At 40.1% G+C, this 23,176-nt stretch overlaps 1 protein-coding gene across 3 annotated transcripts in view; it reads right to left on the reverse strand.

Moving 5' to 3' along the window:
- The window catches only part of LOC102230312 (protein unc-13 homolog C), a 156,258-nt gene that overhangs the window by 37,932 nt on the left and 95,150 nt on the right, over positions 1-23,176 (reverse strand). For all 3 annotated transcript variants that reach the window (XM_023332688.1, XM_023332689.1, XM_023332687.1), the window contains one exon: positions 20,088-20,173. In XM_023332688.1, the coding sequence (XP_023188456.1) occupies positions 20,088-20,173 (86 nt within the window). The remainder of the gene's footprint in view (positions 1-20,087; positions 20,174-23,176) is intronic.

Consider the following 23,176-nt stretch of genomic DNA (forward strand, 5'->3'; position numbering starts at 1 on the left):
TTTTTTAATTACTTCCAAATATAATTTTGGCAGTGCACTGACATTTTTTTTTTCTTTGGGGCAACTTAAAAAAAAAAAAACCCTCTACTTTATTATAGCTATTTTTATTACTTTTGCTTAACTATAATTATGATCTCACCATTATAGCTTGAACAAAACTACTAAAATTAGCCGTAGCAAATTAGAGTAATTTTCTTAAAGTTGCTTCAAAGAAAAAAAAAATTTCAGTGTGGGGGCTCTTTCGGGTTTGCTTTGCGTCTTTAAGACCTGAATGACGTGGAATCTTCCCTTTCCAAGTTATCCTCGAAGAGAAAGTCCGACCGCAACTTCACGACCGTCGGGTTTCAGCACATTTGGACTGCAAGACAATAATCCTGTGGCAGCAGGTTCACCTCTGAGTGACTCAGAAACACAAAGTTAAGCTTTTGGATTGACCAACGTTTTTAATTTTGACTGAGATGCTTTGAAAACCTTCCAAGCGCTGAGGCTGATTTCACACAATTCTGCCAAGAATAAAAAGTAGAAGAAGAAGAAGAGTTCCTCGACAGATGCTTGATGGCATCTGTTGCCGCCAAGAGTGGCACAGCCGATTATTAAAATGAGGGGAGAATTACTTCTTAAATTTAAGAACCAGATTGACTTGAAGATCTTGTTTTTTTTCCCCTTCGGTACATTTAAATTTAAGTTCCAAAATTCTTTTAGATTTTACTCAGCTTGCCTTTGTCTAATGTTAAAATTTGATGAGCCGAAAGACAGAAGATGGACAAAAAAAGGGCAAAACAGAATAAATTTGCAATCCGTTCAAAGAACTTTAGATGGAGGGTGATTCAGAAAGTTAGCATGAGAAACAACACAGAGTTCAAAGGGAAATGGCTCCCAGGATGTGCTGCCTCTCAAGCAGCTCTACAACAGCGCTTTCACACTTTTAGAAGGAGGGGAAAGTAATTACTGGAAAGATTCTCAAGAGTGTGACAATAACAAATAAAAAAAAACTGCAACTGCCAGTCTTCGCTCCTGCTTCTCAATCAATGGAGGAACTCTGACAGCATTAATCGATAAATCGAAGCAGCACAAAACGGAGAGACACAAATGGCACGCCTCTTTAGGCAAAGTCGTAGCGGCGTTAAAAGAAAAAACCCGCCATCGATGGATACCGATCCGGTTGGGAATTTGAGCAAAATGTGTTGGTTTGCAGAGGCCGCTGTGCTGATAGGTGAGTATTGAGGTATTTCCATTGTCGGATCAGTCAGCGTAGACGCTGGTGTAATTCAGAATGGAAAGAAGTAAAAAAAAGAGGGAGAGAGAGGGAAAGAGAGAGAGGGCTACTATCCTCCCATCAGTGGGAGACAGATGTTTGACGAGGTGGGGGGGGGGGGGGGGCTTTGAGACTGGCAGTTTGACTGAAAATATGGCATTTTAAAGAAACTAAATAAAAATTAGAGAGAGGGACTCACACCATGAGGCCCTTTTAATATGAATCACAGCTTAAGCCAAAAGGGAATTATCCATTTTGTAAAGCACAGACACAAAAAGCAGAGCCGTAACGCAAATGGTTTCAGCACTTAAATAATACAAAATCCTGCTGGTTTGATATAGCACTGAATCCCATTGCTGTAAGTTTTATTGTTAACAGGCTCTTTGCAAAAGGTAAGACATTTTCTTCTCGTGCCATTATCTGATGAAGCACCCAGGTAAGCTGTATTGCCGCTTTTATTGAGAAGTTTCCATTTCTCCTCTTGGAAGACCTTGAAAAAGTAATCGCTCTGACTTTATCAGATTTTGTCACGTTACAGCTGCAAGACTTGGGGTGTTTTTTTTTATTATTGGGATTTTATTTCAGACAGACGTGGAAGGCAAAGGGCAAAAAAAAAAAAAGAGAAAAAAGGTGAATTCTGAAAAAGTGTGATCCGCCTAAATATTGAACCTCTTTGTCCCGATGCCCCAGACTAAAGAAAGTCCAAGCAAATATTTTCAACACAAACGAAAGAGACAGGTCAGGGATGAAGTGGTGACGTTTTAAGCAGTGTTACAGTAGAAAATACAACAGTGTACTATGTGGTAGTTGTCAGAGGTTGGATTTTTAGCACATCGTCTCTGCACCTCGCACTGCCTCCGGTTCAACCCGCTGCATTTTTAATTCCTGAAGGCTTAGTTATCACCTGCCTTGATGGATGCAGCTACATCTTCATTTTCCCCCCAATTGTGACCAAAAAGCTGAAAGAAATGGTTGTATTTTATTTGTTCTCCGCATGCTAAATATGAATTCCTTTTTCATATACATGAATAAAAACTTACATTTTAGGAAAACCCTACTCCAGTGCTATTATTGCTCTCCATGTTGGTCTTATTTAGAGGGATTTGACATATCTCATTGAAAGCTGATTACCTTACCGTGAAGAAAGTTGCTTTATTGTTGCTAGTAAGTGTTGTTTGTGTCATTTTCTCTCGTCATTCATCGGCTCAGCTGCGTTTAATGCTTTTGGGTCATGAAGACGCTTCTCATTCACTAATGTCAGTTTGGTAAAGTAACTAATTTCATCACGCTGTGACAAACACTGACTGACAACATGCTAATGTTAAAATCTTAATGTTAAAACAGCAAGGTAATTGTATGTAACCATGGTAACCAGTGAGCGCTCAAAAGGCCGGCGCGGCTATTTCTGCAGTCGAGTTGCGCGAGCATAGGCTGTGCTTTCAAACAAATAATCCCTCTATAGAGACATCGATATGACGAAACTTGGACCTAAAACATAACGGTACTTTAGTTCACTGCTATGTAGCACTAGAAGGTTTCCTGAACTGGAGCCACTAATAGTATATTAAGTCCAATACACTCTGAGGAACAGAACCTGTTTGACAAGACAAAGTAAGGAAAAAGAATCTCGACACTTCATGGTCTGATCTAAGAAAAAAAAAAATGTAAGGAAAATTCACTTTAGCTCCTTACCACTCAGAGTTAGGCCAACATTTTAAACTTAGTGCCATTAATCAGGCCTATGTTGGGAAAATAGACAATTAGGGAGTAGATTTCTGTTTTAAATTCAAATACTGCAGAGGAAGGCTCTCTGTATCACAGAAGAGAATGGAGGAGAATGCCTGACCAAGGCTTTCTTTTGGGTGCAAAAGAACATTGCCTCTTCATGTCTGCAAACAGCAATAACAGGTGATGATTTCCATAATGCACTGATGAGGTGAATAACAAATGTCCTAATCTCTGCGTTTACCTGAGGCGGGTCAACATTCCTCCAGCCCCTATCTGCAGGGTAACTCACCTCCCCAGTCCCTCACTCTATGAACATCATCTTATTTCACAGTGTTGCACGGGGTCTTCTTTCACATTTACGCACAGACAGCATTTTATTCAGAATGCAGACGCCCTTATTTTTTTGTACAGTGTGTGCTGCAGTTTTGCCCGGATCAAAATACTAAATACGAAAAGGTCAAATTATAAGCCTTGGAAAACGTTTATCAATTCCAACGGCGTAAAGTGCAATTTAGCGCTCCGCCATTACGACACCGCCTATTTGATTAGCAGAAATAAAAGCAGCATTTTCACAAACACGAATAGAGTTCATAAACCCCGTACATGCATCCACACCAACATCAAAGCCTCGTTTGAATCCGGAGCCTGGCACCTCGGCTGGCGTTGCTTAATCCCGATAAGTGCTTCGGTGCTTACAGTGATGAATAGCAGCCTGTCACCCGGAGCTCAAAAGAAAATATTTACACATGCGTATTTATTAGTGTACTTGTATCTCAATTCAGTCAAAAGGTGCAATGCAACACTTTTACTCACCAAAAATAAGGAAGACTATGAACCAACCATTGTATTAGATATCTTCTTTTTTTTTTTTTACCTTGTTTTGCTGAGGTAACGGGCACAGGAGTAAAATACTGAAATCTCCCCTCAGTGGATGTTCTGGCCAAGGCTGTATACTTTCCACAACCAGGTTTGAGCTCCTCCTCATGGAATACCCTGGAAAATCTCCAAACGGATGTACTCAAGGTGTCACCAGATCACATACCAGAACTGGCTCAAGTGCCTTCTTCCAGTGGTTCTGCTTAGCAGTCTTGGTCTTTTTTAACGTACTGTACATATTTGTGTAGTCGTATACTTTTCTGATGACATTTTGCTAGTTAGCTGTAACATATTTTGCCCAGGCTGTTTTGAGTATTTGCACCAAACAAACTCGAGGTTCCAGATCAGGATTATTGCATCAATAAATTGGCTGACATGTCGACTCTGAGCTTGGCCCACATGACGGACCTCCACATCCAATCACTAACAAAAAGAAAAGTCAGGAATTTTACAGAGCAAACAATTTCCTACCAAATTGTGTCCGGGATCTGAGCCTAATGATTTAAGGTTGAATGGTTGTAAATCAACAGATTTGCTTCTCTAGCAAATCACATTACCGGATGAGAGGATCGAATCTGTCTACTCATCTACCACTCGATTCTTCACGCATGAACAAAATATCAACACCATGAACATCTTTACTTGACGCAAAGACTTACCCCCAAAACTGGAGGGATCAATGCGCCTTTACTTTGGTCAAGAAATTTAGCCTCAGATTCAGTGATTCAGTGGGTTAGAGACAGCAACCTGTGTCTGGGGACGTAACAAGCCTTTGCCAGTCCCATAACATAAGTAACATTTGGCTGACTGGAGTAGCACTGCTATTGAAGCCATTAGGAAAAAAAACAAAACAATACAAGTCAAGCAAATTTGAACAAAACCTAGAAGATTTGACGCATGCTGCACATTGTGGAAAAGCAAAACTTCAGTGATGTCATTCACTGTGAATTCGCCTTCTTAAAAATAAATCCTCGTAAATGTCACGGCTCCCATCAGCACCTAACCTTCTCAGCCGAGGCAGTCTTGTGGGCTGAAATTGCTGAGGTCTCACCTGGATTCACAGGTTCAGCGTGTGTCACTGAGGGAGCAGGTGGCCTAAACCTTGTGAAAGTGAGTCCAGATTGTTTCGGTGGAAGGGACGTGCGCTTATTCAGCTGCAGAGAATGTGCAGTACAGCGCCTGCGCCGAAGGATCTACTGTGGCTGTGTCACTTCAATAACTAAGCCAGCACACAGGAATTGCTAGCTTTGCATGTACAGCTTAGGAACACACACGCACACACACACAAAGCGACACACTTTGTCAACCTTTCTGCAGTGAGCTCTGACTTCACACATCCTCATTCTGTCACCTAATGTAAAGGAAGCACACGGAGGTCAGATCAGAGAGAGAAAATTAGAGATCAGCATGCGTTTTGTTCAGTGCTGCCAGCTTTTCTAATTCCAACCACTGAAGAAATTACTGCTGGTTCTGACAGAGAAGTGTCAGAGTAAAAAAGTATGCTCTGTTTCACACGAGGTTGCACAGACCAATTAGGGGGCCACACATTGGGTCTGGTCATTACAAGAATGGTATTTTGACATGTATCACCAAGCTAAGCGTACACTTTGATGAACACAGGTAGTATGTGGTGGCTGTGGATAATTTTTTAGCAGGCTAATTAGGCAGGGCACAAAGAAAGGAATGGTCAAGGAATGCTTTCTGGAGCACAACAACCCGAAGTGTTGACTTGTCTTCCAGATTTGTGATCTGTGGAATGTGCTGGAGAAACAAATCCCATTAAATAGAGGCTCCACCCCGCAAAGGTACAGAACATAAAAGATCTGCTGTTGACAAGACCCAACAGGACTCCTTCAGAGGTCCAGTGGAGTGGATGCCTTGCATTGTTTCCGTGTGAAAGAGATTAAAGTGGCAGTACTATGTAAAAATTTGAATTTTGAGCTTCACATTATGTTATAATGTTATTCCCTCATCAAAAATATATCTGGACTGTTGCTTTCATTCTTTCATGCATGTTTGAGAAATCCTTAAATTTCCTGTGGCAACCATTCAGCTGTAAAACAAAACAAACAAAAATAAACCCCTGGGTGGGACCGAGCACCACCTCTGAGGACGAAGCTCCTCCTCTGAGCTGCGGTTTCCTCACCAAGCACCAGTCTACTCCACTCAGCTCCTTCAGACTAGCCAGCAGCAACTAGCAAACACGTGTTGGAACTGCGGGTGTGCTGAGCTCATTGTACAAGCTAACTTTTTGAGAAAAACGTTATTAGAGGGTTTTTAGAAGAGCCATGTTGTCGCCACTTCCTGAAGGCGGAGTTTCAGAAAGAGCGGGAGTTTTTAAGGAAGCAATTGCTCAGTTTAGAGTTGTTGAATTAGAAAGTCAATTTTTTTTTCAGTCATATTTAATATTATGCAGCATTTTTATAACAATTGAAGGTAAAAGCTTCTTGATGGTGCCATAAAACACAAAATGTTGCCCCTTTGAGGTCAAATTTGTTCCAAGACTTGCTTGGAAAGGATTCATGAAGCGCTGCCATGGTCAACTTCTGGAGATCATGCATTTTTAATGTAAAGCTAATTAAAATTCTTATTTAAAGTGTTTCTGTCTTTTGTCTCCCAGTCAGATCGCCTCCCTGGCGTTAAGGACAGGGTAGAATTAAAGCCGGTCGAGAGTTCTCCATGATCGGCAGAAAGGAATCATTAGCCTTCGCAAACAAATGCATCATCGCAGATAAATGCTATGGATAAAGAATGAACCCTTTCATACGGTGACTTAAAATGCCCTGTAGTAATGTCAATCTGTCAATTGAAGCTTTTGTAGTTTCAAAATGCTTTACTATAGGAGCCAAAAAAAAAAAAAAGAGATAAAAATATGATTTTATTTCGCCAGAAAATGGAGACAGAGATTGGCTCTCGGCATATTCTGAAAACAAGTACTAAGATTTGATTTCCTATTCACTTGGCCAAGTGCGACTGTTGAACAAAAGGAGAGACCTGATGAAACGAGACCCGAGAGAGCAGGGTTTTTGTTGTTGTTTTTTTTAAATACTACAACAGAATGCACTGGGACTGGCTGACTTCATCATGAAAGTAGATTTGCTTTTATATCTTTTACATCTCAAACGACTATTTCAAATAATATAAGCATTTTTATAGTTTCCAAATGACCTCGATGTAAGTACAAATTTATTCAGCGATTATTGATGAAGTGTGGCTCCTGGACCACAGTTAACTCTGTAGGAGAAGGTGTTTGTCTTTGGAAAGCTGTAATTGTGGGAAGCTATTCCATTCATATTAATGAGAACTTCGACGCTGATTTATGCAAATCCAGGTTCCAGAGATTGCCTGGTGGTTTCAAATAAACTGTCACAAAAAAAGGAGAAAGAAAGAAAAAAATTGCAAAGCACCACGTTTGTGCGTGTTTTAATGTGTGCGCGATTTGAAGCTGTCGGCACTTGCATTTGCCTTGAAATGTGTTTTATCATTCATGCTCACTGCAAGATGTAAATGATGCAAAATCTCACAGAAAGACAAAGTGGTACAGAGTCTGCATGCAGATGGTGATAATTCAGAACAAAACTCAATTTTGTTTTTAGATCTCTGCCTTTCACCACCCGTCTGTTGTTAACGCAACATTAAATTTGGAAATGGCATAAGAGCTTTCTGATTTCACCTCATTTAGACTGACATTATCCGCGCAACTTCAAACTCTCAATAAAAAACTATTGTATTAATAAATAAATTAAAAAGGAAAAGCAGTACCATGTGACATAATCACTCTTCTTTTCACATAAGGCAAAAATTATTCCTACTTGTGCTAACGCAACATTTATCCATTGTTATTGGTGGCTATGCAAACTGGCCTGAGCATTCATGACAGGATTTGCTAAAGTAACAGAGATCAAGGGGGAAATCGGGTTGGATGAGCAGCGTCATATAATATTGTGATCGACAGCGCTTAGACCCGCCTCCTGACTTTGATTGGTTGTTTCTAGTTAGCAATGGAGGCACAGAGAGGAGCTCAAGTTCATTCACACAATATTTGTCTCATACCATACTCACGACATAAGTGACAGTTTCAATAAATATGTAATAATTTTCTTTTTATCAAAGTTACATTCGGCAGCTTTAAATTTTTGTTACTTAGCTGCATTCCAGAAAAATTTTATTATTGCTTAAACTGACATGTAGCTCTGTAAAAAAATTCAGAGACAACTTATAATGATCAGTTTCTCTGATTTTACATTTTATAGGTGTATGTTTGAGTAAAATGAACATTGTTCTTTTATTCTATGAACTACTGACAACACATCTCCGAAATCCCAAGCAAAAATCTAGTATTTATTTGCAGGAAATGAGAAATGGTCAAAATAACGAAAAAGATGCAGCGCTCTCAGACCTCAAATAATTAAACGGAAACAAGTGCTGTGGTCTCTTCTTTTTTTTTTTCCAAAGCTCTACATGTATATCTGTGTGAATTATATATACCCTTATGAAGCCATTCTCAAAAAAGAAAGAAAGAAAGAAAAAAGTACAAAGCCATACAAAAAGGTTTATTTATTTCCAACATGACGTCAATGTTTTCAAGGATAAGTGTATGTAAATTACCAGAACTACGCATGATGAAACAGTACAGTAAGACTACACCTTAATCACTTTTTTTTTTTTTTGCTAAATCTGGACCCTCCATCTGTTCCGGTATGTATGTGTGTAGGCTTGAACGCTTAAATCTGTCCGCTCACAGACTGATGCATGTGTGTGTTAGCGGCCGCCCTGCCGGTGCTAAACTCTGCGGGCCGTCCTAGGGGAAGAGTCGGCCCAAGATCCCTGGTGAGGATGTCATCTCGTGTGAGGCGGCCCACGGGGACCGACAAGCTCACAGGGGACACTCACTCACCCTCTGCCTCATTGATTTAAACGCCGTGGATAATATGATGAACTGCAACGCCACCGCGGCTCTTCCGTCCGACAATTACCGCTCGATGAATGCGTTTACGGGAGCTCAGGCTTGGACAGATTTGCTTAAGACAAAGGAGCTGAGCGAAAGGAGTTCCTTCCCCGTGGCAGCCCAGGTTTCCTTTGTGACATAATTCATTCATCTTTAGTTTCTGACCCAGTTCTGTCGCGCGGTTCCTCCTTAGCGGCATCGCGAGGGCCTGCTGACACGGCTCAGCTGAAGCGCGGGGAACACGAGGAGACGCCGAGCCGCACAGATGGGGCTCAACAGAAGCTTAATGAATTTAGGAGTAAGCAAACGTGCGAGTCGCTAATGGTAACGCAAAAAAAAAAAAACTAAAAAAAAGACGTCATGTGACAAATGGATTACTTATTTTCATTAACAATGAGGTTATAAAGAGGCATATTTTATCAAATCTGGTTATTTTTGTCTCAGCAGATTGGCAGACTTTATTAGATTTATCAGAAAGATTTATAAAGAATTAATGAACTCTCCATGAGCGAACTAACCGCAGCACCTGCGAGGCTTAAACGACACGTCAGTGCTTCATAAACTCCGCTGATATAATGGCTCCGGCACAAAGAAGTGGAACGGGAACAGTAAAACCAAAGCCCGGCCCCAGCCCTGTAAGCGCTGCTTTCCATGGACACAAATCTGCCACTGCTCAGTTACATTATTGATATTCAATCAAAAATATTCTATGGAGTGAGGCACCACTCTGTGTGTGAGGATGAGTTAATGGGCTGCTGAAACGCTGCTGCTTTAATGACATGCCCCAGAGACTGCCGCAAGAGGATATACACTGTACGGTAAAACGCTTCTGCTGCCACTTGTCTTCTTGTTGAGGAAACTTCAAGAAGAATTAAGATTTAAATCTGTTGAGATACGTGGCACCACTCAAAACTGTCGGTGTCCCTGGTTCAAATGTATAAAACTCCTTACAAGTGCTGTCTGTAACTGTTATTGAAAAAAAAGAAACATTTTATTTTTTTATATGCGTTTGTTAAAGCTGTCACCATGTCTTGACAGTGTAATATGAGACAGATCATCTGTGAAAAGACCGATCTCCTCCCTGTGCTGCTATTGCTGTCTGAAAAAAATGCAAGGTGAAAAACAACCAATCAGATCCGGGAGGAGGGGCATAGCGATGTCAATCAACCTCGTGAATGCACAATTTTAAATTGTACAATAATTACATTTCTTTAAGGAAAATTTTTAACGGCGTTCAACTTGTGTTGAAAGACGGAGATTTGGGAACATTAGAAGCATTTGCTCGTTTTTCGGGTGCCAACTATTCAATTTTGTTTCTGTTTTCAGCTAATCCTGTCCAGTTACATACACATGAAACATATTCACAAATATAAGTGTAGATATTTTCTTTTTTTTACTTTTTATTTTTTACCTAAATATATGTAAAGCAGTCATATTGGATATCAATCCTTGTTGGAATTTGGTCTGAGTTTCCCCAACACAATTTTAACTTCAGGGGAATTATCGTTGGACTTCTGACTGCAAAATCTGATTTCAGAGTACAAGACAAATGCAAGCAGAGATCTCTCCCGGACTTGTCGCAGTTCTCCGACATGTCCGCTTTAGAGATGCGCTTTTGATTTATTTTCTTACCATGCTTACAATCATTCTTACTCTGCATGGTGGCAAAATAAACTTGTATTCTCATCCAGTCCTATTTGCTTTTCTTTTTTTTAAACTTAAGTTTAAGTTTTGACTTAAGTATTACTCTGACTGTGATTTAATAGGCACTTCCTGAAAGACCTGGTAATAATAGTAATAAGTAATAAGTTTAGTACAGAAAAGATAGCCATGGTGAAAGTTACCTGCATCACAGGGAATATTCTCCACATTGTCTAGCTATAGTAGTAGTCTTCTTCTGGCATTTTTTCCCCTTTAGTTTGAATATCTTTGTATTTAACTTGGCTCTTTCTGAATGTATTAGTTACCATGCTTACCACTTTCTTTCAGCTGTTTAGCATTCCCCTTAATAGACTCACTTGGTTTTTATATCACTCTTCAGTCCTCCTCTGTATTTCAACATCTTGTTTCTTGTTGTGCCTTTCTGGTTTCTGCCGTTACCCTGACCATGGTTCCCAATCTGTTTTCCTCAAGAAAAGTCCTGCAAGCTTCCCCAGTTCATTTACATTAATCTCTGTTCTTCCATACCGCTTCTTTTTTTCAGCGTTTCGATCCTCTAGCAACCACACTGTGGCTGAACGAACGACGGAATAAGCCCTGATAAAGACCCATCACTCCGTCGCCGATAAACCCTCCTTCATTTTTTGCTCTTTTTTTGTCTACCTCTCTCATTTGCACATTCCGTCACACATTCAAGAGATTCTAAAATTAGCAGCACCCATTTCTGCATCGGCACCGGCTCGAAAGGCCTCGGAGCAGGAAGCAGAGGATGCATCAAAGACTTCATTAGGTGATCCGCGAGCTCGCGCGCATGCACAGCACAGACGTACACACATTTTCCCCTATTTTTTATTTTTTTTATTCCCATTCATTCATGTAGAACTGAACGCTTGAACAAATGCGCAGACAAACACGCCTACAGAGGAACAAAGCAGGACCATTCCAGCCCACCTCCTTTAGGCTTTCTGTCAGCCACTCTGACAGTCTTGTGTGCCCTATTATGTAAACAGGTCACTGTGAGGTTTTGTTTTTCCTTTTCCATTTGTCTTAATGCGAAAGACACAGCACGACACACGCAGCAAGACATGAACAAGCCCAATATAAACGCGTTTACATGTTTACCATAAATATATGCTAATGAGTAACAAAACGCCTGCCTTGCATGCAAAATGCAACACCAGTTTGCAGCGAGAGAGGGCATTGTAAACGATCTCTTAGGTTGTCACTCAAATAGTCAACACTGTACATTTATTCATGTGGGAGTGAACAAAAATGTCCCCCTTGGTCTAAATTACTTTACCTGCATCTTATTGTATTGTCTGAGGTACAAATGTGAATGACTATGGAGAGTAAGAAACCAATTTGTGAATGGATGTTGTTTAAATATGAAAAAAAAAAGGTCAGAAAAATAATAACTCTTATATTTTCACTCTTTATTTACATGGAAACATTTAAGAATCTATCAGTCAAGCAGTTTTGTTAAAAGTAATATCAGTTGAATGTCATTAACCAGGGGCCTCATGCATAAAAGAGTGAACAGTTTTCATACTAAAACTAAAACCGCAGCGCACAAAAAAAACGGATGCATAAAGCCGTTTCGCACGCACGTGGCCGCGCACCTTTCCTTTATGAACCCTAATTTGCGTGAAACTGAGCGCAGCTGCTGGTCCGCCCTGTCGCCTCCATAAATACAAATGTAAATTAGTATAAATACCCGGAAGTCTGCCACCACGTGAAGCAATAACCATGGCAACGTCCTTGTTCAAAGCAGCATTAGTATTTATAATAATAATAATAACAATATATGTATGTGAAACGTGCTTTGAGGACACATAATGTCACCTCACAAAAATAAAAATACATTTTTATTTTTGGGAAAAAGGAAAAAAAAATCCAAATTAAAAAATAAAGAGATCCTGCAAATGCCTGTTTGAAACAGTAGCATTCAGGCATTTAGCCGGGATTTAAAGACAGACAGAGAGTCAGAGAGTCCGTTGAGTGGGAATGTGGACGTTTATTCTAAATACTAGAACGCTTTATGTCTATAAGGCGCATTCACAAAGCTGGTGACTCGACCAAAAGATGACTGCAGCTGGACCGGTACTGGTACTGGTACCGCACGGCTCGTTAAGTTCTGCTCAGAGCTCCAGGATGATCAGTCTGGATTATTCTAAACGCTCATAAACCATCATCAACATTTCCCAGCAGATCAATATGATCAATCGCTCCCTCTGAATCCTTCCATTGACGAAGTTCTCCATCAGAGCCAAAGCGCTTCACATTTACACAACTCACCTTTAAGCAGCTACTTATATATGTGTGATTGTCTACACACCTTGATCACTTTAAAAACAATCAAACCTGTTGATTATTTTTAGTAATTTTCTTTATTTTCTGTGCGTGTTAGGTTATTGTCTGAGGATAAATGCGGTTCAGTTTCATCGTTTACGTTTAAACAATAAAATATTAAAATCATGAAAAACATCGGGTTTGATGCTTCTTGATCTAAATAACATTGAACTTGGTCACATTTCAGCGTATTTAGATGAGTTTTGACGCTTTGTAGTTTGATATTGTCCACAGAAAAAGTTTGATTGGCTGCCGCACATTTTCGCGCCAGTCAGTGAGGACCAGTGGTGGCCCTTATTTAAGGACAAAGGCAGCAAATACTGTAGTGCACTTCTCTCTGAAAATGTGAGTAAAATGGTTTGTTTCCAGGTGTTATTCAGAAGAACAGCGGTCTTTAATTAAAAGGTTGTCTGGCAAGAGGAAAACATATAAATAAGTGTCAAAAATTACACTTATTTAAAGCAATTCTAAACAAAGAATAGGTTTTAAATGGAAGAAAAATGTTAAAAAAGAAAGAAAGAAGGAAAGAAAGAAAGAAAGAAAGAAAAACAAATACAATTTGAAAACTCTTGAATTAATATGAGTGACAACAACATTTCATTTCCCATTTGGGCTCACTAAAGTGTTTTTGAATTGAATTTAATGGGTCAAACAAGAAATAAAATACTAAAGACTCAGTGATTAGCGCTAGTTTAAAACTCTCGCCCCAAATTTGGGGCCAATTGCACTGATTCCAAGAGGGTCTTCACAATAAAGGGGTTAAAGAAAGAAGATCTACAAACTAAGACATCCATGTGAAATCAAGATATTGTCAAGAACTCTGTGCTGTCAATGTTACCATTAGCCAAAAAAATCCCACTGACTGGCCAGAAGAGAAATGGTTTGATATTTTTGAGGGCAAATGAAATCAGGATTGTTGTGTCTGTGTCTGGCAGCCGCAATCGGTTTGTGCATGAAGCTACGGGAATGTTTCCCAGACTACGCCGTCCAGTCGGTATATCTTTAAGTCATACTCCATTATCCTAAGAGGTCAAAATCCCTTGAAACTGAGCAGAACAACATTTGATCTGCCAATCATTGGTCAGAGAAGGTCAAGGGAAAGTTCTTCCGATTTTGGTCATCAGATCAATAGGCGAAAAGACAATACACTGCTTATCACCTCCTCTAAACAGGAGGTGGTGCAGAGATTACAAACACAACAGAGGCTATCTGAGTGGTTTTGTTTCAGGAGTCCTTTTATGTAGAGTAATTCTCTTTCCCCTAATTCCCCTAATTCTGTGGGAAACCTGCGCTCCTGCAGCCTCTGATTAGAGATTCCCGTGGAGACGCCCCACTCTCTGTCTGTTGCCTCCTTCTTTCCACAAACACCAACCCTGCTGCAAAGTTATATTAAGTTCTAACTTCTCCAAAAAGAAGCAAAAACAAAGACAATGTGTCGCACCTAAACTAAAACATTCAGCGTCTTGCAGAGGAAGAAGCCAAAGCTCAGAATTGAGAGTCTGCCGCAAGACTTGAATATTGATATTCCAGATTTCTGCAGCTCATCTTCAAGCTAGCACCTGAAAGCATGGACACATTTCTCCCATCTGAGTGAATCTCTGTTTTAAACAGCATGGCCCGGTCTGGTCTAGGCCTAATGGATCTTCCCCAACGTTCTCAAAAATGTAAGAGCGGTCCGGTCAAGCGGCCCGTCTCGTTTAGATATTCCGAGCTGCAGACTGAAAAGTAAAGGCGACCGGACCTTTGCAAAACTTTGCAAAACTAGCAGTACTTGCTGCTGCTCAGACCACAGAGACGCTTAAATCACGACTCAAGACTCGTCTTCCTACCCTGGCATTTTATTCCAATGGAATATGAAAGCAGTGTGTATCTCGCCGTTTTCTGTTTTCTATATACATTTATTTATATTTTTTCTTTGTCTTATCTATTTTGTTTTAGATTAACCGTAAAGCACTTTGTTTAGCTCTAGGCATTTTTCAAAGTATGATACAAAAATTCAACTTTTGACATTGCGACGTTTCACAAAAAATGCATCCAGTCTGATTTATGAGTCATTTCACAAAATAGTAATAATAATAATAATAAAAATTTTCCTATATATGTTTTTATTTGTAGCAATTGTCGAGATCAGTGTTTCTTTTTTTCTTTCCATATTATGAACCTGCATCACATTCTGCAACATTACGTACATTATTTCCTCTGAACATTGAACTTGCACTGAATTAGACAAGACATTTTATGTCCCTTTGTTTTTTTTTTTTTTGTTTGTTTTTTACTGAAGACCTTCACAGCAGAGCCGATGATACGATTCGGAGCGTGCGCGTCTGCAGCCACGTCACGTTGGGGTTTACGAGACGTCGGACTGTCCTTCAGACACGCGCAACCCCGTAACCAACAAATCAAAACCAGAACGTACAAAACAAGCCAAGTACAAGGAACCAGAAATGAGCAGTAATTCAAAGTGCTCCTCGGAGGAACATGACAAGTCATGTCTTCCTCCTGGCACGTGTCACTGTGGGCGTGCGCCGGGGCAATGACAAGTGGAGGCAAGAGGAGGCCAAGCAGGGAGAGAGGAGTCGGGCTCAAGGAGCGAGAGGGAGGGTATATGTGACTGAGTGCATCTATGATTCTTATCTCCTTTTGTAACGCGGACACCCTCGGGGGGGCAAATCGCACACTTGCACACGCAAACACACACAACGTAAACCTCCTGTGACAGCAGTCAGAGACACCCTATGTGGTCACATGTTCTCCTGCCCTGACTCAGATATGCACTGGGAGAAAAGAAAAGAAAAAAAAGAGATAGAACTACCCTCTCTGTGTTATTCGTCACTGATTTACTAAATTACAAGTTTAGTAAATGGGCAATGTAACTAAATTACATTGTAATTTCTACAATGATCCCTGGCTGCAAGGAGAAGTGACACTTACCGCAGACATCATACCGCAATTTGAAATTGTTCTACTGCGTTGCTTCAACGAGTAATACGGAGGTGGTGGTGGTGTTTTTAAACCGGAATCAGAAGTCCAATTAGACTCCGTTTGCCGAAAATGCTCTGACAGCTGGGCCACTGGAGCTCAAAAGCAGATGCAATAACACAACTACATGAGATCAACAGCAACATGCACCGAGTGCTCAGTAGGTGGTTTGGAGCTTGTGTGATAGAGGTCGAAAAATCTGCAGGGAGAATGAAATAAACTGTAGAAATAACAGCATGAGTGACACAAACACTGTGAAGTATTGCATCACTGTAATCAGAAAAGAAGTTATCTAATAATTTTAGAAACCAAGACGAATAGCAATGTGGCACAGTAACAAGAAATGATCAAATATAAATCCATGGATCACAGAAAATATTAATGTACACATGTTATACATACACCTGCTTCCTAATAAATGATCATTTAATTGAAGGGCTAAATTACATAGATAGCTAGCTAGCTAGATAGCATTTCCTGCCGTAGATTTCATTCAGTATCACAAAAAATATATACTGAACAAAAATATAAACATCCCATGTCAAATATTTTTGCCATTGTTGCCCACTGCACTGGCCTCCATTATTCCACCAAATATTGATCTCTGAACTCTTCCTGAGTTAAAACAAACACTGCATCTTTTTTGCTATTTTGTCCATTTCTCATTTCTCTGCAAATAAAAACAAACTATTTGCTGTGAATTTCAGAGACATGTTGTCAGTAGTTCATAGAATAAAATAATAATGTTCATTTTACGCAAACATATGCCTATAAAAAGTAAAATCAGAGAAACTGATCACTTTAAGTGTTTTTTTTATGTTTTCCAGAGCTGTATATGCCATAAAACCTAATGGATCACAGTTCTTTTCTACTGAAATCAATGTAATCAGAAAAGCTGCTGAAACGTCTGTCCATGGGTTCTACAGTATATCACTCAAGCATTACAGCAGGCCTTGGTATTATCAGCTGTGTAGGCAGGTGCCAAGTCCTACTGCAAAAAGAAAATCAGCATCTTTTTAAAGCTTGGCAGCAGAGGGAGCGAGAAGTGCTCTAAAATATTCCCACAGACCGATTTTGGAGTTCATAAAACACATAAATTACATGCAAAAGAAGGTTATCTGCATTCTGAATCCTACCCTCTCGTTCTAACCTAAAGAAAATTACATTTCAAACCTTATAAGAAAACATGGCAGGTGTAGGGGTTGATGAGCATCTCATTTGCTGTCTCGACATGTAAACGTTGCAACGCTGTAGTTCAAGGCAAAGCACTTAGCAGAGCACCGACCACAAGCAGGTTGCTTGGTTCTGCTAATCATTTCCTGGTGGCTTAAATAGCAATTTCAAGAACATCAACTCTCACCGCAGATCTGCTCCTGCCACTTCAAACCCCCCCTCCCCCCTTTCAAGGCATCAAATATCACGCTCCCTGTCCAGCTTCAGTCAGCAAAGATGCGTGTCGGAGGGCGAACTTGCGACGAAGAAAATATGTGTTGAATTAGCAGAACATCTTCCAGACCCAGAATCAAACGCAACCAAATCCACAAATCACCGACTATGTTCTGCTTTTCTGAAAAGCAACACGGTTTCTGTGCTTTTCAGCTCCCATTCCTGCCCGACAAAGATGTCAGCACAACATTAAGAGTCCGCCGGAACATTAAGGTTCTCTGCAGAATCATAAAGAAGACTTCGGGGTGCGGGGCGCATTAACAGCTCGCTGTCTTAACAATGAGAGTTCCCCTGCTGTTTTATGCATGCACACAACATCTGCTGTGACTTTGTGGGGGTTTACTGCTGTGGCGGTATCATGGCTTGAAACACACTGTTCCTAGTTGCGGAGTGTAGGAGTCTGTTAGCAGCAGCTTATCTGTGGCGATTAGCTTCGCTAGCCTCCTACCAAGGCTACAACCTCATCAAGCTCACACTAGGCTGGCAGCAATCAAAGTAAATTGATTAAACACACTCGGCGGGCACGGCTGCTATGGACATTATGGTTAAATTAATTTTGAGCGAATCATAAATCTATTCTTATAAATACTGTTCAACAACGGAGCCAACTGCAAAGAGACGTCAGTATGTGCAAGGCACCCCGTGGAGTGGAGCACACGTCTCCAAATTGTGCATAGGCTGGTTGACTTAAAAAAAAAAAAAAGTTGTAAATATTCCAAGATGATGCAGAACAGAAGAACAGACTCGTAAAAACAAAACTCGATGCTTCTGAATTGGGTCTCCAACTAGAATCAGAATTTCCTTTATCGCCATTGCGTATGAAAGAAAGCACAAAAAAATGTCAACTCTCCAAGGCAAGTCAAATAAATGAATAACCTAGTTCATTCTTTCACGCTGCTAATAAGCTGTTAACACTGACAGCGGCTCCACCCATGCAGCAGGACAAAAAACTGATGATGCAGGTGCAGAAACCATGTTAGAACTGTGACCAGGACGCAGAGAAACAAAGAATCACGTGAGTGCGCTTCGGTTGATGGTCAGGGTGAAACATCATCACAGTAACACAAGGCTTTCTAAATTGTCTGCAACACAATCATGTGTGGATTGTTAAACCAAGGAGCAGTCTTAACCTGCCATGAAGGGTTCATTTTATTGTGTCTGTTGCAAGCGAATGCCAACCAGAACAAAAATAACTGACAAAGTAACCCAGTTGTTAGTCTTTCGAGATGTAAATAAGGATTTAAATTCATTTTGGCCTCATTAAGATATTCAAAATGGAGTTTCTATGTGAATTCTCTATCTTTCTTGAAGCCACAAAATTCATGTCGACAGCCACGGTTCATGGTAATTCATCATCTGTTGAAGCTTATACTTATAAAGTGACTATTTCAGTTTCACAAATATTACCCTAGTAGTTCATACTGAAGAATCTGTCTTCTATCTGCACTCGATAAACATCTTTTTACATTCATTCGCAGCCCAAGTCCTAATAAATCTGCTCAGCCTTCCACATCCACGCTGCATGTTAAATACTACAAAGTTACATTCAGAAGTGAGCAACTTAAAAGACCGAACTCAGGAGGCAAACGACTTCTGGGAGTTTGGGTTTGGGAAAAAAAATTAAAAATAGGAGTTAGGGATTAAAGTCAACACTCAAGACAAAAAGAGAAACACCCTCTCTCTCCCATAGCAGCAAAGCAATTTGAGATTTAGCGTTTGATTCCCTGCTTTCTTTGGGATGCAGACATTAAAACAAAATCGATACTTAACTTTCAAAGCTTATGAGAGAGAGGCATATAAAAAAGTGGATTTTATGTAAGGTGAATTTGGTATTAAATCGCTACGGCTGAAACACAAGCAGTGTGTTTGAGATGTTGACTTAAGATACAGTGTCCCTAAGGCTCACTGATGTGAAAGACCACAAAACTGTGACTTTATCTAGGCAAACTCAAGTTGTTTAAATGCATCAAAATATCAGTTTATGTACATTTCCCAACACTGAAGAAAAGAAAATCTAAAATTCTCTCTATTTGCTCTTGAATTGGGCAAATAGAAATAACATTGGTATTCCCGACTGACATAAAACAGAAATTGTTTAGTCCAATTACATCTCAGAAGAAGAATAAAGGTTTCAACATTTTATAGTGTATTAAATATCTTATTTCAACTGCCCGATACACAGGACAATGCAAGGGCAACCGCTTGCAATGGCTGCTGCGTTTCTGTCACACATTTTCGGATTTTAAACCTCGCGAGTCATGACTACCGGCCACCCTGTCGTCACGGGTTAAAGTGAACAACACAAATCTCATACATGCCCCTTTCTCAAGCACAAAACCGGTCCTTCTTTGTAGATTCTTTTTTTTTTTTTTTCCTTTTTCCCCATCTAAAATTACTTGCGAGCGCTGCTGGATTTACACAGGCACAAAAATACGCAAGAAGGGAAACAAAAAGAAAAAAGAAAGAAAAAATAGCAGAGCGTCTGATCAGTTTTTTGCTGTGCCTTTGATCAACTGTTGATCTTGATTTAAAGAAGTTTCCTTTTTCTCTGCAGGGATCGATAGGTAGGGGGAAGTGTAATCTAGATAGGCAGTAAAGATGACCACATGCGGGACAAAGCCAAGAAAAAGAAACACTTCTCAGCACCAGCCAATTAAGGGAACACAGCAGAGTGGCACATTCAAACCGTAGCAGGGTTGAGTGAAATGAGATGGCAGTAAAGCTGCTAATTAGCTGACACAATACACTCCAGACCAACATTCATTCGGTTGAGCTCTTTTATCTGATTCTTTCGCTCCATCAGACTTGCACACACACACACGATAACGGATTGACAGATTTACTGACCTTCCATCGCGTACTTCATATCCTGTGCAAACAGGTTCCACATGATCTCGGCGCTGATTTTCCCCGCGCTCAATTCCTGCGGAAACCTGTCGGGATCGAGAGAAATTCCAATCACCCTCATGCTTCCACGCGACAATAACCGGACGACTCTGACGTCCTCCCCTTCCTCTGACTTTTTCAGCAGCTTTCTTAGCAGATGTGGAAGCGGGTTTGGTCGCTCTGTCTCTCAGTGTACTTCCCCTCCACCCCCCGTTTTGCCACTCCCAAAACTTTTGGTTGAGCTGAGGGGTAAATGGGAAAGAAACGGTTATGCATAAGAGCAAGTGTGGGAGGAAAGATCAACACTTTAAGGGAGAGACAGAGGTTGGTGGCAGCCTAATTGGCAAGTAATCTGCTTTGAATGTGTATGGATTTCCAGTCAAAGCTTGAATGCGAGATGTCGTCGGTTTAATTATCCGTGGCTTGGCGAAGTGATGGGAGGACATTTAAGGATGACCGAGCCACCCCCGAAGATGGTGATTTTATCTGGAAATATTTCACTTTTTTTATGGAGGCTATGTTGTGTCGTACAGCAAACGAAATGCCTCCCCTGCCAAAAAAGGACAAAATCTTCTTCCAAGATTAATCATCTAATAGAAGTCATATGGAGAAAAAAAATATATAGTAAAACATTTATGGTAAAATACTATAGAAATACAGTATCTACAGAATTGCAGTAAAATTCTAGCAACTACAGCTGCCGGTATTTTACCGTAAATTTGATTTATTTATTTTTTACAGTCTACATAAAGTGCCATTAAGCAATGTTCACATCCTTAAAATTTTTCACATCCCGTCACTCTAAAAACACAACCTTCAAACCGACGCGTTATCATTTGTTTGAACAACGGTCTGAAAACTGTGCTGTACATTTGCATTCAAATGTACAACCGGGTTATGGGACGTTTTAATATTTGAAGCCCTCAGGAGGAATTATTCAATGCATCTCTTAAAAAAAAGTGCGAGGAAAGATGGCAGAACCTCAAACTAACCAGGACGCGGCCTTTCACCTAAACCGACCTGCCAGTCGGCCAAGCGGAGTGCTAATCAGAGGAGTTGCCTGTGGCAACTCGTTTCGGCCGAGGGAGAGTGTGTAGACAGGAGGACTAGAACCGGCGTACCTTTTATGGAAGAGCTCAAATCCGTTGTTGGAAGGAGTGACCCAATAAAAATCCAGACTCAACTAAAATTCTAAATATTCTAAATATGTGGAACGATTTGACCCAACCTGACCCAACCTGACCCTCTCCACCCAACCTGACAAAGTTTGAGATATCTTAGAAAGAAAGACTGGGTAAGCCTTTATTGTCATGGCGACTCACCCCGAAATATCCACAGGACATTTAATTGTGGTTGAATTATTGACTCGGGTTTAATGATTCAGGGTCACTAAACACACAAACATGTCACAATGACAAATATTATTGGTAAAAAAAAAAATAATCTGAGTTAACTTTCTTCTACTTGCCAATCATGTGTTGCATTTTTATAGGCTACCGTTTAAAATCCAAATAAACTCCATAAAGTTTGAGCTTCTAATGAAACAAAATATAAACTATTTTGATTTATTTTTGCCGTTGTACTTCCTCTACCATTTCGAAAACCTTTCTGCTTTCAGACATTATTCCTCAGTCTCGTCATGCACCCGCTTGGGCGTATTATGGCTGAATCATGCAATGAAAACCCTTTATAGTGGAAATGAATATGAATCTGCAGTCAGTGCACATGTTTGGGATTGCTTCACAATTTACGTTTTGCTGGAGAGAAGCATTATCTGCAAGAAGAATTTTTTTTTTTTCTCAGAACATCCCGGCATGCTGCTGCTGCTTCTTCTTCTTCTCCTTTTAACTTTGAAAAACAACTACAGCATTCTGTTTTATATTTCCTATCATGAGATCAATTCTGCGGATCAGTTTACTGCCTCAAATTTCCAGCGGCTTTGTTCCCACATAAATATTTTCAGCAGAGAGCAACAGACTGACAGCTATTTCCCTCTGGCTGCAGAGCCTATTATTTTAAGGCAACAAGTCCACTCGCAAGTTTGTGGAGGAAAAAAACAAAAAACAAAAAAAAAGGAAAACATCACACTCGCTGTCACTCTTCAGCTTGACCCAAAAAAAAAAAAAAAAGGTGGAGACACTGAGCATGAATATTGCAAAGCTGTCATTAGCTGGTATAGGAGAGGAAAGCTCAAGGCATAAACAAAGGCCTAATAAGCATCGTAAATCAGCGAGAAGGAGGAGAAGAAGAAAAAAGGAGTGAATGTGTACGAGGGACACAAACATGCTACATTTTAATGCGTTTTTTTTTCTCAAGCCATGTACATTGTTTATCATATTACACCAAACCATATGAATAGGGCGAGCCTTTTTTCCTGCAACAGGAAACATTTTTTTGTTCCCCCCCCTCCTGTTTTAATGAATAACAGAGGCTTGCTGTGGTCTTAATAAGATTATTTTTAGAGTTGCCCTAAGAAATCAGCTGGTGACCTGAATATGATGATTTATAGCTTGATGGGCCCTGACCAGCGCTCAGCTGGCCTGTACTGGAAAATGAAACATGTTTTGCAATTAGTGAGCGACGGCACAACGCATGCCTGCTACCAGGTCAGACTCACAATTAATATTGCAGCATGAAGTTTTGTTCTATGTATGATAAAGAATCAGAGGTTAAATAATTAGTAGCAACATTTACTTGTCTGCATAAAGTGTAAGAATATATACCGTGTTCCAAATTATTATGCAAATTGGATTTAAGTGTCATAAAGATTAAATTTTTTGCTGTGCTATTAAATTTATAGATGGTATTGTGTGTCAGGGCTCTTTGAATCACTATAATTAATTTCAGAGAGCTGGTTGATTAGTTTGTCTGGTGAGCTCAATTAAAGGAAATCTACTTAAGAAGGATGTTCCACATTATTAAGCAGGCCACAAGTTTCAAGCAATATGGGAAAGAGAAAGGATCTTTCTGCTGACGAAAATCATCAGATAGTGTAGTGCCGTATGACAAGGTATGAAAACATTAGATATTTAATGAAAACTGAAGCGTTA

Source organism: Xiphophorus maculatus, chromosome 4, assembly GCF_002775205.1.
Source record: "Xiphophorus maculatus strain JP 163 A chromosome 4, X_maculatus-5.0-male, whole genome shotgun sequence".
NCBI classification, from domain to species: Eukaryota; Metazoa; Chordata; class Actinopteri; order Cyprinodontiformes; family Poeciliidae; genus Xiphophorus; species Xiphophorus maculatus.